Source organism: Mustela erminea, chromosome 6 (assembly GCF_009829155.1).
Source record: "Mustela erminea isolate mMusErm1 chromosome 6, mMusErm1.Pri, whole genome shotgun sequence".
Classification (NCBI taxonomy): Eukaryota; Metazoa; Chordata; class Mammalia; order Carnivora; family Mustelidae; genus Mustela; species Mustela erminea.
Genome location: NC_045619.1, coordinates 21,013,390 through 21,035,735, shown reverse-complemented (window position 1 = coordinate 21,035,735; position 22,346 = coordinate 21,013,390). Strand labels below are relative to the sequence as shown.

General features: G+C 38.1%; 1 protein-coding gene across 17 annotated transcripts in view; it reads right to left on the bottom strand.

Annotated features, from left to right (window-relative positions):
- Positions 1–10,726, bottom strand: part of ANKS1B (ankyrin repeat and sterile alpha motif domain containing 1B) — a 1,111,154-nt gene extending 1,100,428 nt beyond the window's left edge. For all 17 annotated transcript variants that reach the window (XM_032346661.1, XM_032346662.1, XM_032346658.1 and 14 more), the window contains exon 1: positions 10,565–10,726. In XM_032346661.1, the coding sequence (XP_032202552.1) occupies positions 10,565–10,698 (134 nt within the window). In that variant the 5' untranslated portion in view covers positions 10,699–10,726. The remainder of the gene's footprint in view (positions 1–10,564) is intronic.
- Between the last annotated feature and the right edge of the window lie 11,620 nt (positions 10,727–22,346).

Below are 22,346 nucleotides of genomic sequence, written 5' to 3'. Positions count from 1 at the left end.
TTGTAACTTTGGGCAAGTTATTCAATTTTTCCGCTCTTTTCCCCTAATTATAATTATAAGGTTAACAATAAATATCTTTCAGGACTATTGTGAAGACTGGATACAAAGCATGTAAAGCAATTGGCATAATATCTGGGACACTAATAATACAAGCAATTCCACTTTTAGAAATAGATCCTAAGTAGAATGCCTGGGTGGCTCAGTCGGTTGAGCGTCTGCCTTTGGCTCAGGTCATGATCCCAGTGTCCTGGGATCAAGTCCCACATCGGACTCCTTGCTCCGCAGGGAGCCTGCTTCTCCCTCTGACTCTGTCTGCCACTCTGCCTGCCTGTACTCTATCTCTCTGACAAACAAATAAATAAATAAAATCTTAAAAAAAAAAAAAAAAATATATATATATATATCTCTTAAGAATATAATTTATGACAAATGTGGTTTTTATGACAATGTTCATCATACTACTACTATACTACCTAAACATTATCCAAGTATCTACATTAAAAGAATATTTAAGTTAAGATAAATATACCAGATCTGGGGTTCTCACATTTTAGTGTATATAACAATTACCTAGGGAAGCTTATGAAATGCATATTCCCAAAACTTTTACTCAGAAATTCTCACCCAGTAGGTCCAAGGTGAGACCAAAAAATTCCTATGTTTAATAAACAACCACAGGGTTGATTCTGGTGTAGGAAGTCTATGAAAATTCTGCACTAAGTGGGATTTTTTTAAAGATTTTATTTATTTGCAGAGAGAGAGAGAACATGAGCAGGGGTGAGGGACAGAAAGAGACAAGCAGACTCCCCACTGAGCAGGGAGCCAGATGCAGGGCTTGATCCCAGGACTCTGAGATCATGACCTGAGCCAAAAGCAGACACCTAACCAACAGAGCCACCCAGATATCCCTAAATGGGATATCCCTAAATGGGATCCCTAAATGAGATGATGCCACTAAAAATACTATTATGAAGTCTTTATAATAACACAGAAAAAGTTTATGATATACTATTAAGGCAAAAATTCAGGATTCAAAATGTATGTTTTATCTAATAACAATTATACTAAATATACACCGGAACAAATGGGCCTTAGCCATAGAATTAGGAGTGATTTTTTTCATTTTACCTAATTATTTGGAACAGAGTCATGTTATCATCATAAATGAATAAGTAATATATCAAAAATTTGAGGGGGAAAAAAGTCAACGGATCACCATGCTCCTCAGGATTAAGTTAGAAATCCTTAGTGTAGCACAAAGTCCTTCAATCTTCAGACTTGCCTCTTACCCATGCTCTATACCAAACTACTTACAATACTCCAAATTATATCCTACATTTTCACATACTACTATTGACTATACTATTCCTTCTCCAGAAAAGCCCTTCCCTCAGATGGTCTGCCTGGCAAACTCCCATTCATCCAGTAAGAGTCAAGAATCACCTCTTTTCTGAAGTTTCCCTTGACTACTTCTCCCAGACAGAATTAAATAATTCTATCTTCACATTCCTATTGTATTATTTGGTACTTCCATTACAATAAATATCACACTGTACTTTAACTCTTTGTTGACATACCTGTTCCATTATTCTACAAATACTTGGGGTTAGGTGGAGAGGATCTCATTCAATTTTAGAATCCACAATGTACTCAAGAAATATTTATAAGGGCGCCTGTGTGGCTCAATGGGTTAAGCCTCTGCCTTCGGCTCAGGGCATGGTCTCAGGGTCCTGGGATCGAGGCCCACATCGGGCTCTCTGCTCAGCGGGGAGCCTGTTTCCCCCTTTCTCTCTGCCTGCTTCTCTTCTTACTTGTGATCCCTCTCTCTCTCTCTCTGTCAAATAAATAAATAAAATCTTAAAAAAAAAAAAAGAAATATTTGTAAATAACAATGAGAGATAATTCTTTGTTATCATTGTTCTTGGATGTCAGTTCCCTATGAAATCCTGATTGACTTGTTGGGTTAGTTGGAGAGTAGTTGGCTTATTGAATAATAAGACTTGGACTAAAAATATCCTAATACATAGCATAAAACATACCAGTAAAAAAACTTACATGAGTACTTTAACCATTATTCATAATTCTTCACCTTCTCTGATTATGTCTTCAAAGCTTTTATCAAACTTCAGAGTGACAGATCACTCTGGTCATTAGTCAAATCAAATAAAGAAGGAACAACTCTGTCCTAGAGTACCCGACTACTGGAATTTACCATGCCAAAGAACATCTCTGCATAATTCCTGCTGCTCCTCCCAAACACACTCCCACTCACTCCCGTGTCCTATACTAAAATAGCTATACAAAACAGGGATAATTCTGTAAGTAAATATAGAAGTTTTTTATATATTCAAAAGACACTATATTTAGCATATTTATATGATACATAAAACATTTAAAAAGCAGATTAGTTACTAGAGGTACCAAATAAGGACTCAAAGTGGCTAAATAGTAATTTAGCCCCCAAAAAAGAAAAGAAAAAAAGTAAAGTTTAATGTGGAAGGATGAAATTAGGATCCAGGGGTCATAACTTCAAATGTCTTCCCTGTACAGTAAAACATACATTTATGGAATAACTTAGATACTGAAGTTTTAAATAACAAGAAAATGCATTTAAAGGAATTTGAATCTCAAACTACATTAGATGTCAAAGCTCTTATACAATTCTATTCCATATACTTGTCATCTTTGATTATACAATAAATATGTACTTCTAAGGAATAACTTCTTGAAATAGGCAAACAACATACCACAAGCTGATATCTAAGACAGGTGTGTTACTATAACATATACCAATAAAAAGTTCCAGGGACCAAATAAATAGCCAAAAGAAAAGGCTTTTGCAGCACCAGCCCTATGCCATCCCATTTCTCATGTCTTCAGTCAAATCCCTTTTGTCTTTTGACAGCATCAACCTCATAAGAAGGAAAAATAAATGACCACCTTTAACCAATCTCTCTTGCAAATCTGGCAAAATGCACTTCATCAGCTCTGCTAACAAGAGATCCAAAGCATTACTATTTGAGCCTAAAGTTTTATTTGCTCTTTAAATGAAAATATTAAAATAGTTTCCTCTTCCTAAAAATCTCTGCAGTCACATTTCAACTCCCACAAATAGTATTTGAAGGCAGGATAAAGTTAGATAAGTTACAAGAGCACTGATCCATGAGGTTAGAGGAGAAATTAACACCAAGGCAGGCAGGAAACCAGACATGAGGAAAGCCCAATATTTGTTCTTCTTAATCTATGTCTCACTACACAGCCTTTCCCAACTCTACTCCTCACACAAAATTAGTTTCCCTTCAGGAGAGGGACAACTGGCACAAAAACTAGAGCCAGGCTGAACTTGTAGTAATTAAAATGCAGAAGAGGTTTTCTTTATAGAAAAAGAGATTTGGGCAGGAAGGGTTAAAGGAAATGTGGTGTGGGGAACAGAAATATCAAGCAGGCTGCAAGAAATTAAGTTAGCTGTTTATGCCTACATCTATTAGTCAAGATTTGATTCAATTTGATCAAAGAAGGTGACAAGTCTAGGCCAAATGTCTCAGTTCACTTAACTAGAAGTAATTAACCACTTTAAATAAAGCTTCTCTACAAGACAGTAGAACCCAAATAACTACAACACAACTGAATCAAAGTTCCATTTTATAAAATAATTAATGAAGACATGCTATTAAAAAAGGAAACACTATCTCTAAGAAACAGATTCAGAGATGAACACTCTTTAGAGACTGCACAAGAGACTGACAAAAACAAAATTTATCCTTTAACCATATATTCTGATTCACCCTCGAATGTCACACAATTTCATGCCAAACCCAGGTTTAACACAAATGAAGAATTCACTTCCTGTTCTACAGATGCAAAGGAAGAAAACTGGACTCTAAGAAGAATTCCTAGATCTGTGTTATAGAGGAAAATTCAGAGTTTTCCACTGGCATTGTGCCTCTGCCTACCATATGGTGTAGCTGACCATGTCATCACATACATGAGAAAGAAGTGGAACACAGATGAATGCTCTCTGTGAATTCCTGCTTTTTAAAATATAAAATATTCTTTGATGAATAACCAAAACTCACATTTTAATTAACTAAAGCTACGCTGCAATATGTTCAAAATGGAACCAAAGACACACTGAAATGCATGCAAATGTTTAAAAAAAAAACAAAAAAACTTCAGGTTCGGTAGACTAAAATTAGTTTTTTCTAACCCTTGATTTGAATTACAGTCAGCTCCCATTTCTAGTTAAATGCACATGATGAACATTATAATAGGCTCCTTGAAAGAATTTTCCAAAATTACATCAAATACATAATCAAATTATTTCAGTACACAACTGAAAAAATCAAATTGTATTTACTGTCACCTGAGAGGTTAAATTGCTAAAGTCAATAGAGGCAATGCTGAATATTGTAAGCTTCTGCATTAATGTCAGTGAAGATCTGTTCTACCCTTCCATGACTTGAAGAATACACTGAGATACACTAGGAATTAGACAATGTAAGAATGGACAGGGTGAGTAGTAGTCACTACTGGCCGGTTGTCCTAATTCCCTGCTACACATCAGTCTCACTGCTTTGATGAGGGAGCTGAAAACATAGCTTAGTAGAGAAGAGGTCAATAACAAAATTCCCTCTCCTCTCTCTTCACTCCGCATCATGCAGCTGGCACTGTTCACTCTAGCAGACACAGCTCCCTGAACATAATGGTGCAATCACCGCTTCAAACATCATTACTATCTAAAATAGATAACCCACTTGCAACTTGACTATTTTTATAGATATAACATTTTCATGCAGTTTAACTGCTCTGTTTGTGATTTATTCCACTTAACCAATGCAGTTTCCCTGAAAGTCAGTACCTTATCAGAGTCCCAATAACAACAATTGCCCAAATAGTTGTAAAATTACAACACTTCTGAGTTGCCTCTTATCTCCTTTTACCCATCACCAAAAACTTCATGAACTGAATCATAAATCTGAAAAAATTTGTAATCTCTCTGGTTTACATATCTTTGGTGAGTAGAGACTATTTTCCCCTACTTCCCACAGATCTACTTTTTCACATGGGGGTCTTGAAAACTGGATTCTTTTTGGTTTTTTTTTATTTTATTTATTTATTTGACAGAGAGAGACAAAGCAAGAGAGTGTACACAAGCAGGGGGAGTGGGAGAGGGAGAAGCAGGCTTCCTGCTTCCCAGGACCCTGGGATCATGACCTGAGCCTAAGGCAGATGCCACCCAGGCACCCCAAAAAACTGGACTTTATGTTCCACAAGAATTTATAATATGCTTTACATGTGATCCTTTGAGTTATTAAGAAAATCAAGTAAATTTGAGTTGTAAAACTTTTTTATTGCTTTATTATTGCTTAATCTAGACTCACCAAGAAAGAAATGATTCAATATACATTCTAAATAGCAATTATTTTGTTTAGATTAAAAGGTAGTTGTGTCAAAGGAAGACACTAAAAGATTCTGCAGCTGTCTCCTAAGAGATGTTGAATAAAATGAAACTTCACATATAATGTGGAGAGAGAAAAGGAAAGAGGTAATTCAATTTGAGTACTCTGATGAGCTCTAAGGAGCTCAGATTTCTTTAAAGACAAAAGGTGTGGATGAGAGAGAGATATAACTGAAAACAAACACAAAAAGGCATTTACCTGGGAAAATATCAATGTCTCCTTCAACTAAGTTTGAAAAAAAGAAGAGAGGCATAAAAAAGTTCACTTCTATAACAGATAATATAACCATAAGCTCTGACAGAATAACTAAAACTGTGGATGGTTTTAGACCGCAAGAGAATTTCCTGTGATATCTAACAATGCCAAGAATCTGATTCTTCCCAACTTCTATTTTGTTTCTGTCATCTCTAGTGAGAATCATTTTCAAACCAAAAAGTATAAACAAATAATGTTGGGACATTATTGAAATTTCAAAAAGACCGAGGTCATAACAGACATTTTAATTGAGTATAAGTATTCAGAAGAATTAGGTACAAGGGAGAAGGAATTTGCATCAGTACTAGGCATCATCAATGTATACCATTGTTTACAATGTATACCATTGTAAACAAGCTATAATAAAGTAGCCTGATTTAGGTGCAATTTATAGACTTACTACTAGAGATAGATCAAAAGAATGTCATAAACAGGACACAGCATGAATTCAGAAGAACAATGGATAAAATATTCAAAATATTCTCACAGGTATATTAGAAGTAGCTGAATGAGATTTCTATTACATGGCTTCAATGCTGGTAGAAATACCATGTATAAAGTTTGCTACTTTTAAATTCATAGTAAGCTAAAGAAAGTTTCTTTAGGGATATATCATAATGGTTGAATTCCAATTATAGAAAACATGCTTATTAAATCTACAGATGGTGCAGAGGATAAAGTTAATATGCTGGAAGATAGACTCAAGAATCAAAAAGACCTAGTTAGATTATAAGTATAGGCTAAACAAGGAAGAATAAATGTAATAGGAATAACTCAAGTTCAATCAACACTTCTACAAATATGATAGGAGAACCACCGCTTCACAAGTCATTGACAAAAATACCTGGAAGCTTTAAGTATCTGCTTAATGTGAGCCAATGTCATTATATACCTCAGTAAAATGGATCTGTATTAAGGTACATCTTAAATCAATAACAAAAATAATAATTTCACTGTGTGATGTTTTAAATAGCTGCTATTTTGATTACATAACACATGTTCATTTTTAGAATACTGAAAAATGTAAATAAGCAAAAAGACAATAAAGATCACCCACAATTCTACCTCAAAGATGAAGACTACTTTTTACACTTTGGTGTTTATCATTCCATACATCTTAACACATATTATAAATTTTCACAAGTGCTTATATTTCTTAAAAAAAAATAAGATCATACTACAAATGCTATTTTGTAAACTTCTTTTTTTTTTAATTCAACAGTGTATCAAGTCCCAGTATATTTACTCTGGTCAACTGTTATTGGTGCATTTTGTTCATTTCTGCTCATCACCTTTACGAGAGTCACTGTAGAATTTGAGAATATGCAAATAAATAAAAAGAGAATAGTGAGAAGCATGAAAATATAACTTCACCTACACTCCATTGCCAACTAATACCAACTGTTGGAAATTACAGGGAGGAGGATTTCAACTCAATATAAGGATAATTTTTTTTAATTAGAGCTGTCAAAAAACCCTGAATGGACCTAGTCATTTAAGGGTTTTACAACACTAGAATAACTAACAGGTAAAAGATGTTCCTCTAGGTCAGAAGTTGAATAAATGGCCCCATTTTATTTGCTATTCTGCAATTCTAATGGAAACTGTACTAAAGAAATTTACTGTATGTCCATTATGAAGCAAAACTTTAGTAATCAAGATCTTAGGAAACAGAGTCAAATGCTTTAAATCTCTGTGAGAAATAATAACACTAATGATAACCACCAATGTGGTAAATGCTTTGCATTCATTTCTTTCTATTCCACTTCTTACAAATATGTGATAGGTACCATTACTATTCCCATTTTATAGAAGAGGACAGTGAGACTTAGAGAGATTTTTATACTTATTGAAGATCATTCTTACTTTTGCTGAAAATGCACCCAAGCATACCTGATTCCCCATCAGATAGCTACTGCTCACTTCTTAGTAGGCAATATGTCAACAAAAGCATTTTCAGAGGAGATGGACAGAAGTGATTTGGGGGAAATTGGAGGGGAAGAGAAACCATGAGAGGCTGTGGACTTTGAGAAACAAACTGAGGGTTTTGGGGGGGGGGGATGGGAAGAGCCTGGTGCTGGGTAGTATGGAAGGCACATATTGCATGGAGCACTGGGTGTGGCACATAAACAATGAATTCTACAACACTGAAAAGAAATAAAATAAAATCAAATGAAAAAAAAAGAAAGAAAAAGAAAAGTTCTTATCTAGTGATCCCTCAATGGGCAGTCATGAGATTTTTTGTTTTGTTTTGTAATTTAGGAAAGAAATTAAGGATTTTCAAATCAAATTATTCATAGCAAAAAACAGTTCTGGTTAGACTACGCCATGTATCTTAAATTTTTGTGATTCCAACAGATTCAATGAGTAAGACTTTAAGATGTGGAAAAGCAAATTTAAATCACATAACTTCACATTTTTGCCATCGCTAATTAAGTGACCTTGGACAAGTCTTTAATCTTCCTAACTCTTCAGTCCTTCTCTGAACTGAGGCTCAGCCACTTAAAGCTGATAGAAGAATTGAATGAGATGATATGCATAAGCATTTAGCAGAGTATCTGACACTATTACACAGCACAAGTAATAAAGGCAGGGAGGAGGTAGTGGCAAATCCATTTTGCAATTTATTCCAAAGTATTTAAAACTGTTGAAGTGTCATTATGTTTGAAGAGGAAGGGGCCACATTGTCCATTATTCTGTAAATAAATTTCTGATGACAATCATTTGTGAAAAAAAGTAACAATTAAATGTGCCTTCTTAGAAATTTCATTTTATGCAAAGGATCATCCAAAGAATACATTTTAAACCCTGATTTTCTTCAGAGACATTGTTTTAGTTGTTTATTTTGTATGAGATAGATTCAAGTTTAAAGGTTACTGGTTTTGATTTTAACTTTTACAACTTGGTTCAAACTACTCCAATGAACACATGATTTTAAGTTTTGTTTTCCAGGCACATTTCTGTTATAGAGCTACCATTTTTACCTGACAAAACGAGCAAAAGGGAAAACGTTTTAATCAAGAATTATGCTGTGGGTTACAATTCTGAAATTTTATCTTAATTCCAAAAATTTGCCATCTATCCTTTTTTTTAAATGGCACAACTGAAAATGTATTTAAAAGATGTTTATTTTTAACTTCTATCCCAAAGATGGGCTTTTTAAAATACCGTTTATCTCAATAACATTAACTGAAGTTCTCACTGTTCTCAAAGAATTCCTTAGTGTTTTTCCAAAGGAACTGATTACTTACAAACCTCTCTCAAATTACAGGTTTCTAGCCATAAACACTTTTACAACTAATTCAGTCAACTAGTAAACATATTTATTTTATCTGCAACTTTAAAACCATAACCAGATAAACTGCTTTTATATAAATTACCTGTGACTAAGGGCAATTATCAGAGCCATAATCTGAAATATGTAAACTATTTGCATTTTAAATTGAAATTACTTAACAAGAGAGTACACACACACACACACACACACACACACACACGAGTCATCACTTCTAAGATCAACAAAAAATAAGTCCCACATTCACTGATCTGACATGAACCATCATTCCAATAAAATGTCACTATTAACAAGTATAGATGATCACATATGGAGCTTTTTAAAATCCATCAACTATTTGCCAACTAAATTCATTTCACTCTAATACAGATGTTTTCATTTTCTCTATTAGCCAATATTGTAATTAACTGCACTGCCCAACCTCTACAACATAAAAGAATTTGAGTAAAGGACACAATGTTATCATCCAGCAGTCTGTATTAAACACTTGTCAAGAGTGGCACAGGAGTTTTTAAAAGCTAAGAAAATCACTTGGATTTTTAAAAATTTTTACAAGTACAGTTGGGTTGCTTAAGAGATGTTCTAGGGTGAAGATATGATGCTTCCAAATAAGACTGATGCTTCCAAAAATATCCAGGGCAAAATGAATAGCCATAATTTTATAAAGAGCTTTCCTTGCATTTTACCTAATGAATATTCTTCAGGCTTCTTCCCTCTTATTTAATTTGTCCATCAATTCAACTTTTAAGTTCATAGTTTTTCCAACGTGCAAATCAACCCAGCTATTCTAAGGTACTACCTGCTGAATAAAGACCTTGACATTTTTTTAAATGTCATCTTAAGAGTCTCCAAGCAATATTAGTCTCACCTGCAACATCTTCATATTAAAAGGCCTCTACTATATTCCATATACACCATCCCGATCCCGACCTGACATCCGTCATCCTACTAACCAAGTTTCACTCTGCTGTGTCCAGGTAACTGGATGTACTGCTGGGGCTGCCTCACCTGCCTCATCAAGTTTTACACACACCCTGTACTGGTGACATCTCATCAGAAGGTTCCTTTGCTTCATTTTGTGGGATCATAACCCCCAGCACAGCAAATGCCTTCTGCAAGAGAAGGTAACAGCAACCAAAGGCTGTTGCTTTTTGCAGGGTAACTGGATGCACGCAATAGCTTCTCTACCAATTTCATTCAAATAGACAAAAAAGGCTGGGTTCGACACTGAAAATACATAAATATTGGTGAAAAGCGAGTGGAACACCAATTTTCTTCCAGCAACACTAGTACATGTACAAGTTCTGCACCATAGCTCGGAGAAAAGTAGCTACTGACGCATTGATGGAAGGCTATTTTCAAATTACTCAAAGAATCTAAGGCATCAATCGGACTAGGAGCCTCATGCCTCCTCTCCACACACACAGTCTCTTTTCCTGCCTAATTTAAGAATGAATCGCTGGCAGCCACCAGGTGCAGTAACTCTGAGAATGAGAACGGATCTATCACAATGCAAAACGAGGTGTGCAATCCCAGAGCTGGTTCCCGTCCTTACCTTAGCAAATTAGACAGGGGCAAGGGTCCGGATCCACCGCCCAGGATCCCTCCTTTTCTGCCAGACAGGAGTTTCTCCACCAGAGCCACATTTCCAGTGCGGGCAGCTTCCAGCAGCTCCTGGTCCTTCCCCATAGTCTTTCACGGGCTCCCTCACAGAGTCCTGCCCCCCTCACCCCCCCCCCGGTCTTCCTCCCCGCCCACCCCCACTTCCCAAAAATCCAGGGCCCTCTCCGCCCCACCCTAAAATAATGCAAGAGCTTCAGCACGAAGCGATTCCTGCAGCCCCAAGCCGGGAACACCACTGTCCTCGTCTTCGGGGCGCAGCTTTTACAATGGGGATCAGACCATGTCTAGGAAGAGGGGCTGGCCGAGCCGGGAGCCGCGACGCGCCCCCACAGCCACTCCCCTGAATTCCCGAGGCCTCGTTCCCGAGGGTGGGGCGTGAGGGGGTGCTTATAAGGAGCGCGAGGAGGATGCTGAGGACTAAGGAGGTAGCAGGAAGAGGAGGCGGAGACAGTCCTCGCCGGAGCCTGAGCGCAGCGAACAACCACGGCGGCGGCGGCCCGCGCACCCTCACGCCGGCCGGGTCCCGACTCTCCTCAGCTTCCGCGCCTGGCGGGCTCCGCGGTTAGGCGGCGACGTTCGCGGCTCGAGACGGAGAGGAGCGCGGCGGCTGCGGCTCGGGCGGCCCTGGTCCACGCAGAGACAGGGCGGTGCGAACGAGCCGCGGCGGGCGCGTGCCGAGGGCGGCGGCGACGGCGGCGGCGGTGGTGGCGGCGGCGGTGGTGGCGGCGGCGGCGCAGGGGCTGAGGCAGAGCGGGCGGGAGGACGCCCCGGTCTGCCGGCGGCGGCTCTGAGGCCTGGCGCGCGTGGCGGCCGGCGTGCGGGGGGCGTGCGCGCGCGGGCAGGTGCGGCCAGTGGGTCCGTCCCGAGTCGGGAGGGGGGGAGTGGCGAGGGTAGGGGGTGAAGAGAACGGGGGAGGGGGCCGGCCCGCGGTGGGGGCGGGGCGCCGGGATGAGATTCTCTTCGTTTTCGTGGGCGGGGACCCTCCCTCCTCCAGTCTCCTTGGGGGAGGTTTAACCGTGTGAGGTCTGGAGTTCTTCGGTCGCGGTGACTCCTCGTCAGCGGGGCCGGCGCGGGCGCCACGCCTCGGGTCAGTCACGAAGCTTGAGGAAAAGCCTCCATGACGGGGATGGCGAAGCTGGTGGTGCTGGGAAGGGGCCCTTCTGCGGTCGCTTCTGTCCTGGCAACTCGACCCCCGTTTTGCCCTTCCGCTTACCTCCGCGAGACGAAGGAGAGCTCCCCTTGGTTAGAAAGGTTTGTTTTATCCTAGTTTCGGAGGCACTGGCCGCTGTACAGTTTGTGACTGTTCCAGTTTTTCTAGTCTTTAACGAGCCCCACAGTTCAGCTGGGCTTTGGAGAGCAACTGACGTCTAAAAATATCAGGGAAAAGGCTCTAATTGAAAATTCCTCCACATGCACACTGGGAAAAGCATTATAAATGGACATGGATTAGAGACCCACTTTTAATTTGCATAAATATCAGCAGCAGTTCATTGTGCGTGGTTGGCTTGAATTTGTTCCATTTTTTTTTCTCTCTCTCCTTGCCCATAGTAGGGAACACGAGTTTATTTGCTTTTGAAACTTACCTTGTGATACCTTGTGCTTTCGTTGCCTTGCCCTAGGAATACACGATAAATGTTAACTTGTTGAATAGCGAATGTGAGAAAAGGGTCAAGATAGGCCCTTTCCTCACAACGACTCAGTGAACGGGGTATTACCAACGTATATCCATTTTGGAAATGAGGACATAGTGGCTCAAAGGGTTAATTAAGTGACTCAAGATGTCGCACACAGTAAGTGGTAGGTCAGATCTGGACCCCAGAACTGATCCTCTGTAGAGCCTGTGTTCTTCCCAATACACTTTACTGCCCCCATGAAAGGATAAAATGGGCTGACAAGGAATTACTACAAACATTGCTGAACGGGTCCTTATGTGCCAGGCACTTTGCCACATGTTTTATCCGTATGTTTTATCAACCTTCCTAACAATTCCATGAGACAGGTACCATTTTTATCCTTACAGTTGAACAAACAGGTTAACCCAATATGCGGCTAGAATGGAACTGAACCCAGGCTCAAATCCAGAGCTGTCTGCTTGCTATAGGCAGAGATTTTACATACATAACTGGGGAAAACTTATAACACGTTCAGAGATAAATAACAGAAATACAGTTTTTTAAGTGTTCATGGAATTCAGTGTTTTGAGATTTCATTTGGTTCAAAGTAGTAGGTAAATTATGGTTATTTATAGGAAGTTTACTGAAGGAAATTTTGAACTAGTGTGGCTTTTTGTTTGTTTTTGTTTTAGAATCTGCTCTAATGATAAGATGACATTATATGTGCTAATAATACGATCCTTCACATAATGAGACTAGCAAACCAGTTAAAGAAACAAAGTAAAGAGCTAAATTCATTGAATTCATTTTGAAAATGGCTAGGGAACTCTTTCTTCCATTTTCCTAATGTTTTCACCCAAGCAAAACACACCTTTCTCAGAATATACGATAAGTAGTCAGTTGGTTAGAGCTAAAAATTCACCCTCAAGTTTTTGCAAGGAACATTTAATCATGGCTGATGTAGTGATGGGATGGCTAATGAGTTATTATCAGAAATCAACCCCATTAGGAAAACCATTAGTAATGTTTAACTCTAAGAACCAGTTCCACAGTTCCAGGCACTCTAGTGGTTTATTATATTCAAAGTCAGCTTTTCAGCTCTGAATGCCTTGTTTTTACTTACATCATAGCTTCTTGACAAAGAGGATAGAGGTTCGAATGCATAGAAACTAAATGCAAATTTAAAGTGAAAACATTCTTCCAAAAATCTGAAGAGGCAAAAAAAAATTTTTTTTTTTTCAACATCCAGATTTCGTCAAGATAGTTTGCATCTGTGTATAAGTGGAAAAAGCCTGAAAATCTAGGGAACCATTTAAACAGGCCACATCTCAATTTGCACATGCGTAAAATTCAAAAGTCGTATCTGATGGTCTCCATTGGCCTTTACAGTCCTAACAATTTATGCATATGATGAAATACGGACTTAGTCCATTAAATTATATGCATAATTGAAGCTAGAAATCAAGTAAGGAGATAGATTTGAATCAATTTCTGTTCTGTTTCTAATTACAAAAATAAAAATATATTATCCTCCTTTTTTTTTAATTGAAATATTTTCCATAAAAATCTATCTTTACTGGGATGCCTGGGTGGCTCAGTCAGTGAAGCTTCTGCCGTCGGCTCAGGTCATAATCCCAGGGTCCTGGGATCAAGCCCTATATCAGGCCCCCTGCTAAGATGAGAGGCCGCTTCTCCTGCTCCTTATGCTGTTCTCCCAGCTTGTGCTCTCTGGTGCATGCTCTCTCTCTCTTTCTCTCTTTCAATAAAATAAATAAAATCTTTAAAAATTAAAAATAAGTCTATCTTTACTATTCTCAGTGAACAGTATTTACAATAGTAGTAAATGCATATTATGGTTCAGGAATGATACTAGAGTCTTTTTCTCATTTTATATATATGACATATATCATATTGTATGTGTATATATACATACACACACACTTGTTATATATATGTTGAAACATGTCATTGTGTACATATACTGTTGTATATATGTTTTATACATGTGCACATATTAGTGCACATACTAGTCAGGATTAAATGAGACAAAGAATCTAGTATCATTTGTAGTACATGATAACATAATACACATTTTATTTCTTATAGGTACATGATCTGTATCCTGTGAGATTATATTATATTATGATATCATATATATATAATATATCATATATATTTTAGATACATAATACAATAGTAATAACATAACTCATGCAGAACTTCTGAATCCCTTAATTTTTTTAAGATTTTTTATTTATTTATTTGACAGAGAGTGACCACAAGTAGGCAAAGAGGCAGGCAGAGAGGGGGATGCAGGCTCTCCACCAAGCAGGGAGTCCAATGCGGGGCTCAATCCCAGGACCCCAGGATCATGACGGGCCGAAGGCAGACGCTCAACCAGCTGAGCCACCCAGGTGCCCCTGAACCCTTATTTTAAATTCTAAAATATACAGCTGTAATGCTATACCTTTGGGCAAGCTGAGAATTACTGCTCCAATGTACAATGTACATATGTGCATATTGAGGTCAATTAATAAAAGAAGGGACTAGGAGTTAAACTAGAAAGGGGAGACAAAGTAAATATAGTGTTTGTATACACACACACACAGAGATTTTGGAAATATAAAATAAATGAAAGAACATGAATCCAGATCAGTTTAGAACTATGCACCAAGGTCTCTCTCTTTTTTTTTTTTTTTTCTTTTTTTACCAAGGTCTCTTTGTAGTGAGGAAGAGAATATCCTTATGACATAAAGTAAACTGATCTAAGATAGGATAACCCTGTGATTTAACGTAGTGGGTTTGGAAAGTATCTACTTTCTTTATTTCGAGCTCTGCATATCTGAGGCTATTATGATGGGCTCTGGGACAGAAGTCAACAGTTCAGCTTACAGAATATGAAAATACTAGACAACTGAACAGAAGCCAAGTCCTTGCTCTCTACATTACATTTGTCTCCTATATCTGCCTAGCATAAACTTTGCCACTTGTCATCTTCCTGAGGAAATCCATACACCAAATGTATCATGATGTTTGCATTCTAAATTTATGGTCACGAGTGTTGAAGGCCATGGAATGTGAATCACCCATATTCTACTGGGTCAATTAGTATCTAATATCCTACAAAGTGTGGGGATTGCTACTAAAACTAGACTAAAAATGAGACTAGGAATTAGCTCTCTGTAAATTGCATCCTGAGACTTACAAATTTAGCTTACAAATTTGACTCATATGCCCAGCCGAGCTAAAGCTTGTCTCACATTGGAGTCAAAGGGTAGAGAGAGGGATAGGTTTCCAGACTCCCTTTGGAAAGCGTTCTGAGATAGGTCCTGATCCAGCTATGCTCACCATCTTGGGTAGAAAGCAGAGGAAAGCCCACTGCCTTTTAGTAAGCATGGCAAAAGAAAAAGAAAGCCACAATTGAACCTGTATCTTGTTTTGAAAGCACTGGAACCCCAGCCACTGGTAAAGGCGTTCCAGTGGATACAAGTAGGGAAAGAAACCAAAAGTGTTCAGTGTAATACAACTCCCTCTTGGAAAGATAAGGAGAAATTACTTCCCTGTTAGGGAAGTTTGATAAAAATGAAGATCCCCAGGATCTTCATACCATACAACATTCCGTCACCATCCTGTTTTTTCTGTCATTACCTGCCTCCTCTCTCAGAGCCACCATGCCTATATGCTACTAGTTTTGAAAACCTATGTGCCCCAAGAGTGACCCAGCACACAGCCCACTGAAAAATGTAGTCTTGTCTCCACTTCAAACTAGTTATCTCAGAGAGGAGTCCCCTGAAATTCCAATAAATTTTCACCATCTCTTTTTATTTTCCTCTGAGGAAAATAGCTAACATTCTGATAAACCTATTATACAATCTCTCAGAGGGGCAGCTAAGAAGACACAAGAACACAGGATCCACTTTTAGCATCTTAACTCATCTTCTCCAAGGCTAATCCCAATCTGTCTTCTCCTTACACCTCATCCTCTACTTTAGTCTTTCTCCTATAGCAAGGCTTGCAAATTTTCCTGTAAAGGTCCATATAACATTTTCAGCTGTGTGGACCACACCGTCTCTGTCACACTACTCAACTCTGCTGTTGTAGCATGAGCGTAACCATAGGTAACATCCAGATGAATGAGTGCGGCTGTGATCCAATAAAACTTTATTTATGGATGCTGAATTTTGAATTCTGTATAATTTTCATGTGTCACAAAATACTCTTCTTTTTATTTTTTTCAACTATTTAAAAATGTAAAAACTATTCTTAGTTTACTGGCCGTACAGGCTGCGGGTAGGATTTGGCCCACAAGCCATAAGCCTACAGATTTAGGAGTAATTTATTCTAAAGCCCCTTTGAGAGATACTGCTTCTTTGCTTGGCCTGATTATTTAGAGAGGGGAAAGGGGACAAGAGGCTAGAATCAAACTGTTCCTTCTAAGGCAGCCAAATATGCCCAACCTGGACAGACAGGAACCCTCTCCATCAGCAAATCCTCTCTGATTCTCTCATATCTCAAGAAAGACCCATTCTCAGAACCTCTGTTGTGGTATTCTTACTAAGCTTTTTTTTTTTTTTTTTTTTTTTTTGCACTCCATGGATGTGCCCTTATTTTCCATGATCACAGCAAATAGCTTACAGGAGGGCCAGTCTCCCCTCAGCTGAAACAGCCTATGAGAAGAGAGCTGATGCTGTTATCTCTGACCTCAGACAAGGACCCAGACCTATTAGGAGGGGAACCAGCTGGTTGGTGCTGATGTGTCTGAAGGAAAACAATAAATTCTGCATATTAGAAAAACTGCTAACTGGATTCAGCTACTGCTTCTGAAACAAACTGCCATACCATGTTGAAGAAGTGCAGGTGCGAGAAGGGCACTCTCTCGGGTGCCCTCTATCCAGAGATCCTAATGAGGACCTGAGAGCAAAGCAGTAATGTGGTTTGCAGAACAACACAAGAGTACATGAGAATGGGTTTAAAATTAAGAGATAATAACAATATAACTAGCATAACTATCCCTTGAAAATTAGGTTAAACTAGTTCCAACTCTTCCCTCCACCATCTCTAATTTCACAACCAATGTCCTGTCCACAGCTTCAGAGAATTCCTGATTTCCTACCCTTACTCCTTAGGCTTTTGGATTTCTGTGCATGTGCATGCCTTAAATTTTATGGACGTTTTGGATTTTACTTCCTGTTCTACTCTAGTGAGAACTCTACCCATTACTAGGTCCCATGAAAAACCCAATTACTGGGGTGCCTGGGTGGCCCAGTCATTAAACATCTGCCTTCAGCTCAGGTCATGATCCCAGGGTCCTAGGATCAAGCCCCACATCGGGCTCCCTGCTCAGTGGGAAGCCTACCTTGCCTGCTTGAGTTTCTTCTCCCACTCCCCCTGCTTGTGTTCACTCTCTCCCTGTGTCTCTCTCTGTCAAATGAATTAATGAAATCTTTAAAAAAAAAAAAAATTACTTTCTTTGAAAAATTTGAAGAATGATACATTGTTTCTCACAGAATTTCACCAGCCACCTGCTAAACCTTTTATTCATCTCTTCAACCAGAGCTGTCTTTTTATACCCCTGTTTAAAGTTTAAAGGCTCCTGAATCCAAAAGTTGACTCCCCTTGCCAACAGAGCCCTCCCCCTCACTGAGAATTATAGTCCAGTTGTAGCCTAACACATTCCAACTGTTTTTCAGGGGGAAACATCCTTATTTTGGGTGAATAATAATTTCATTATTTCATTGTGTTTACAACAAGGAACTTAGAGGCACCTGCTTGAAACTTTAGAAGACTTATTGAAAGCATTGTGTGGATGTGGAATGGATAGTAAATGGAAATTAATAATACAGTCTCCATACAAGCATTTTGTTAGGAAATTAGAAGCTAGTCAGGGATTGCCAACCATTATATTAGAATCATATCAATTATGTATAATCAGTGCTGTGTTTATAAAAAACATCAGAAAGCCCTTATAGACTTCTTTTTTTCTCCAAATGATGCAAGTAGAAAACTATTCCAGAATCTCATTTTTATTAGTCATCAGTTGTTGGTAGAATGAAACACATGGAGGATATACTGTTAAAATGGAGTGTTTACATTAAATAACATGTTATTTGTATGTATTTTATATTCCTCTACATAATAAAATCAATCATGATCTCACCAGATTTTTTTTTAAGATTTTATTTATTTATTTGATAGATCACAAGTAGGCAGAGTGTCAGGCAGAGAGAGAGGGGGAAGCAGGCTCCCCGCCGAGCAGAGAGTTCGGCTTGATCCCAGGACCCTGAGATCATGACCCAAGCCAAAAGCAGAGGCTTAACCCACTGAGCTGCCCAGGCGTCCCTCGCCAGATTATTTTTTTTAAGTTAGTACAATTTTTTTTTCCTACTTCTCCAAAGTTTGATTTAAGACCAGTCTACCTTATAATTAAAACCAGAAGAAAAATGACAAGAGGGCAGATTAGAAGCAGTGGACTTAATATTTATTAATTTCTAATGGTTTATAACTCAGTGTTTACTGTTCTGTTTTTCTCAATACTTATTAATCTGTGTGGGGCAGTTGGGAGATGTATGATCTGATTTTAAAAGTGGAATTCTTGTTGAATACATCAAATTATGGTCATTTTGAGTTGTTATTCTGTTGCTTACACTAAAGAGAGAATCAGAGATATTGAAAATAATTGAAATAAAGTCATAGAATTAAGAAATTAATTAATTTCAGGGGATTGTTAAGAAATTAATTAATACATTGATTCTCATTAAGAAATACCATGGATAATGAGATTCCTCTCTGTCTAGATCCTCACCAACATTTGCTGTTTCCTGTATTGTTAATTTTAGCCATTCTAACTGGTGTAATGTATTTTATTATGGTGGGGGTTTTTTAATTTATTTTTTATTTATTTTCAGCATAACAGTATTCATTATTTTTGCACCACACCCAGTGCTCCATGCAATCCATGCCCTCTATAATAACCACCACCTGGTATACCCCGACCTTATGGTTTTGATTAGTAGTTCCATGATGCCAAGTGATGTGAAGCATTTTTTCATGTCTTCTGACCATTTGGATGTCTTCTTTGCAGAAATGTCTGTTCATGTCTTCGGCCCATTTCTTGACTGGATTATTTGTTCTTTGAGTGTTGAGTTTGATAAGTTCTTTATAGATCTTGGATACTAGTTCTTTATCTGATATGTCATTTGCAATTATCTTCTCTGATTCCATAGGTTGCCTGATGGTTTCCTTTGTTGTGAAGAAGCTTTTTTATCTTGATGAAGTCCCTATAGTTCATTTTTGCTTTTGTTTCCTTTACCTTCAGAGAAGTGTCTAGCAAGAAGTTACTGTGGCTGAGGTCAAAGAGGTTGCTGACTGTGTTCTCCTCTAGGATTTTTTTTTAAACATATAATATATTATTTGTTTCAGGGGTACAGGTCTGTGATTCATCAGTCTTACACAATTCACAGAGCTCACCATAGCACAGGATTTGATGGATTCTTGTCTCATATTTAGGTATTTCATCCATTTTGAGTTTATTTTTGTGTATGGTGTAAGGAAATGGTCCAATTTCATTCTTCTGCTTGTGGCTGTGCAATTTTCCCAGCACTATTTACACTGTTGGTAGGAATGCAGCCACTCTGGAAAACAGTATGGAAGTTCCTCAAGAAGTTAAAAATAGAACTACCCTATGACTCAGCAATTGCACTGCTAGGTATTTATCCCAAAGATACAATTGTAGTAATATGAAGGGGCATATGCACCCCAATGTTCATAGCAGCAATGTCCACAATAGCCAAATGGTGGAAGGAGCTGAGATGTCCATCAACAGATTAATGGATAAAGAAGATGTGGTTCGTATACAAAGAAATATTACTCAGCCATCAGAAAGGATGAATACCTACCATTGACATCTTTTTTTTAATTAACATATAATGTATTATTTGCTTCAGGCATACAGGTCTGTGAATCAACAGTCTTACACAATTCATAACACTCACCATAGCACATATCCTCCCCAATGTCCACCACCCAGTCACCTCATCCCACAACCCCCCTCCCCTCCAGCAACCCTCAGTTTGTTTCCTGAGATTAAGAGTCTCTTACAGTTTGCTTCCTCCCTGTCCCATTAAAATTTTCTTTTAAGAGAAAAAAACCTTGTCATTTTATGCAACTTTATAATACAATTATAAGACATAAAAACCTTCCTTTAATTATCTTTTCCTATAATGGTACTTCTTAGTGATACCACATGAAATAATACTATAGAAGTTATTATACAAAAAGACTATCTGCTAACTATCAAATTGAAATCTAGAAATACCATTGACATCTATGTGGGTGGAACTGGAGGGTATTAAGCTAAGTGAAATAAGTCAATCAGAGAAAGACAATTATCATATGGTTTCATTCATATGTGCAATATAAGAAACAGTGCAGAGGATCATAAGGGAAGGGAGAGAAACTGAATGGGAAGAAATCATGGAAGCAGATAAACCATGAGAGACTCTTGACTCTGGGAAATGAACTGAGGGTTGCTGAAGGGAAGGTGGATGGAGTGATGGGTTAAATGGGTGATGAGCCTTAAGGAGGGCATGTGATATGATGAGCACTGGGTATTATATGCTACTGATGAATTACTGAACACTATATCTGAAACTAATGATGTACTATATGTTGGTTAAGTGAATTTAAATAAAAAATATATTGATAATGTACTAAAAATGTTTTGGATTTAAAAAATTAAATATGAAACTTCTTGTCAATTAATTCTGAATAATTCTAACATTAAGGGAGGCAATTTGTGAGACAATGTTTTGGGATTATTTTAATTAAAAAGAATACTGTATATAACATGATTGAGTTGTATTGTTATCATCATCTCAAATCCTTCCATTGATTTATAAACCTTATACAGAAATAATGCCTTCCATTTGGTTAGGAATAAAATTGGATACAGAACAAATAATTGAAAAACATCGCAAAAATATTCAAAGGAATTGGCTCATTTGGGTGAATGGGCCAGCATATGGCAAGTGTGTTTCAACACAGACAAGTTTTATACTACTTTTTATAGGAGAAAACCCCAATTCATTCTTCAACAAAGAGCTTCATAAAATTTTCTTAAACTGTCTAGGACAAAATGTTTATAGAAGTAATGCAACAAAAAAGTTGATCAACAGAAATCTAAATATTAGAAAATAAATTTTTATATCTAGAGAACTCTTTTTCTTCAGCTAAGAGAGCAGTAGAGATGATTTATTGTACACATGTTACATTTAGCCACAAATGAAAACAGGATTAGTCCTGAAAGTCATGGTTCTTGGGCAGCGGACCAAAAGGGACTATTTTGGTAAAAGCAAGGTGGGTCCCTCAAAAATGATCATTGTCATCAGATGGCAATGGATGTTCTAGATCCTTTGAATCAAGCTCTAGAAAGTAGGGATGCATGCAGTCCAACAATTTATACCAGCATCCCTGGCCTCTGGATTTTTTTATTTCTGCTTCTGTGGCTTCCATGGGTGCACAAGCTAGCAGTTTACTTGGACCTCTGCCTCCTCTTTCTTCTTTTAGGCTTCAGCCTGCACATTCGCTTCTTCCTCCACTTGGCTCTCACGAAGCGGAGGTTTCCAAGAAGATGGCGCTAAGGCCAAGAGCTATATCCAAAGTATTTTAAATATCTTCACAAATTAAAGTACAATTATAGGTGTGGTATTTTTATACTGTCACATTACAAAGCTGGAGCTAAGTTTCCTAAAGTTCTGATCTCTTCATGGTCCCATTTTAGGAGTAGCCACAAAAGACACTGGCATAATATTTGGAAGACTAAGGTAAACTAGTGTACTCTGAAGGATGGTGCAGCGTAGCCATGCACTATTAAATCTCACACAGTTTGTCATTGATCTGCTGTCTCAACTTATTGGTATAAAGCAGATGCTAAGCCTCTTCCTCCAGTATCTTTTTCAATATCTCTTACTTTCAAATTCCGTGAGTGCTGGGGCCAGGTGCATGTGTAGTTCCATGGTGTAGGGTGTCAGATCCTGCTGTAAGCCACCCACATCATTGACATTAGAGAAAGTGAGAAACAGATGCAAATTCCTGTTTGTCTTC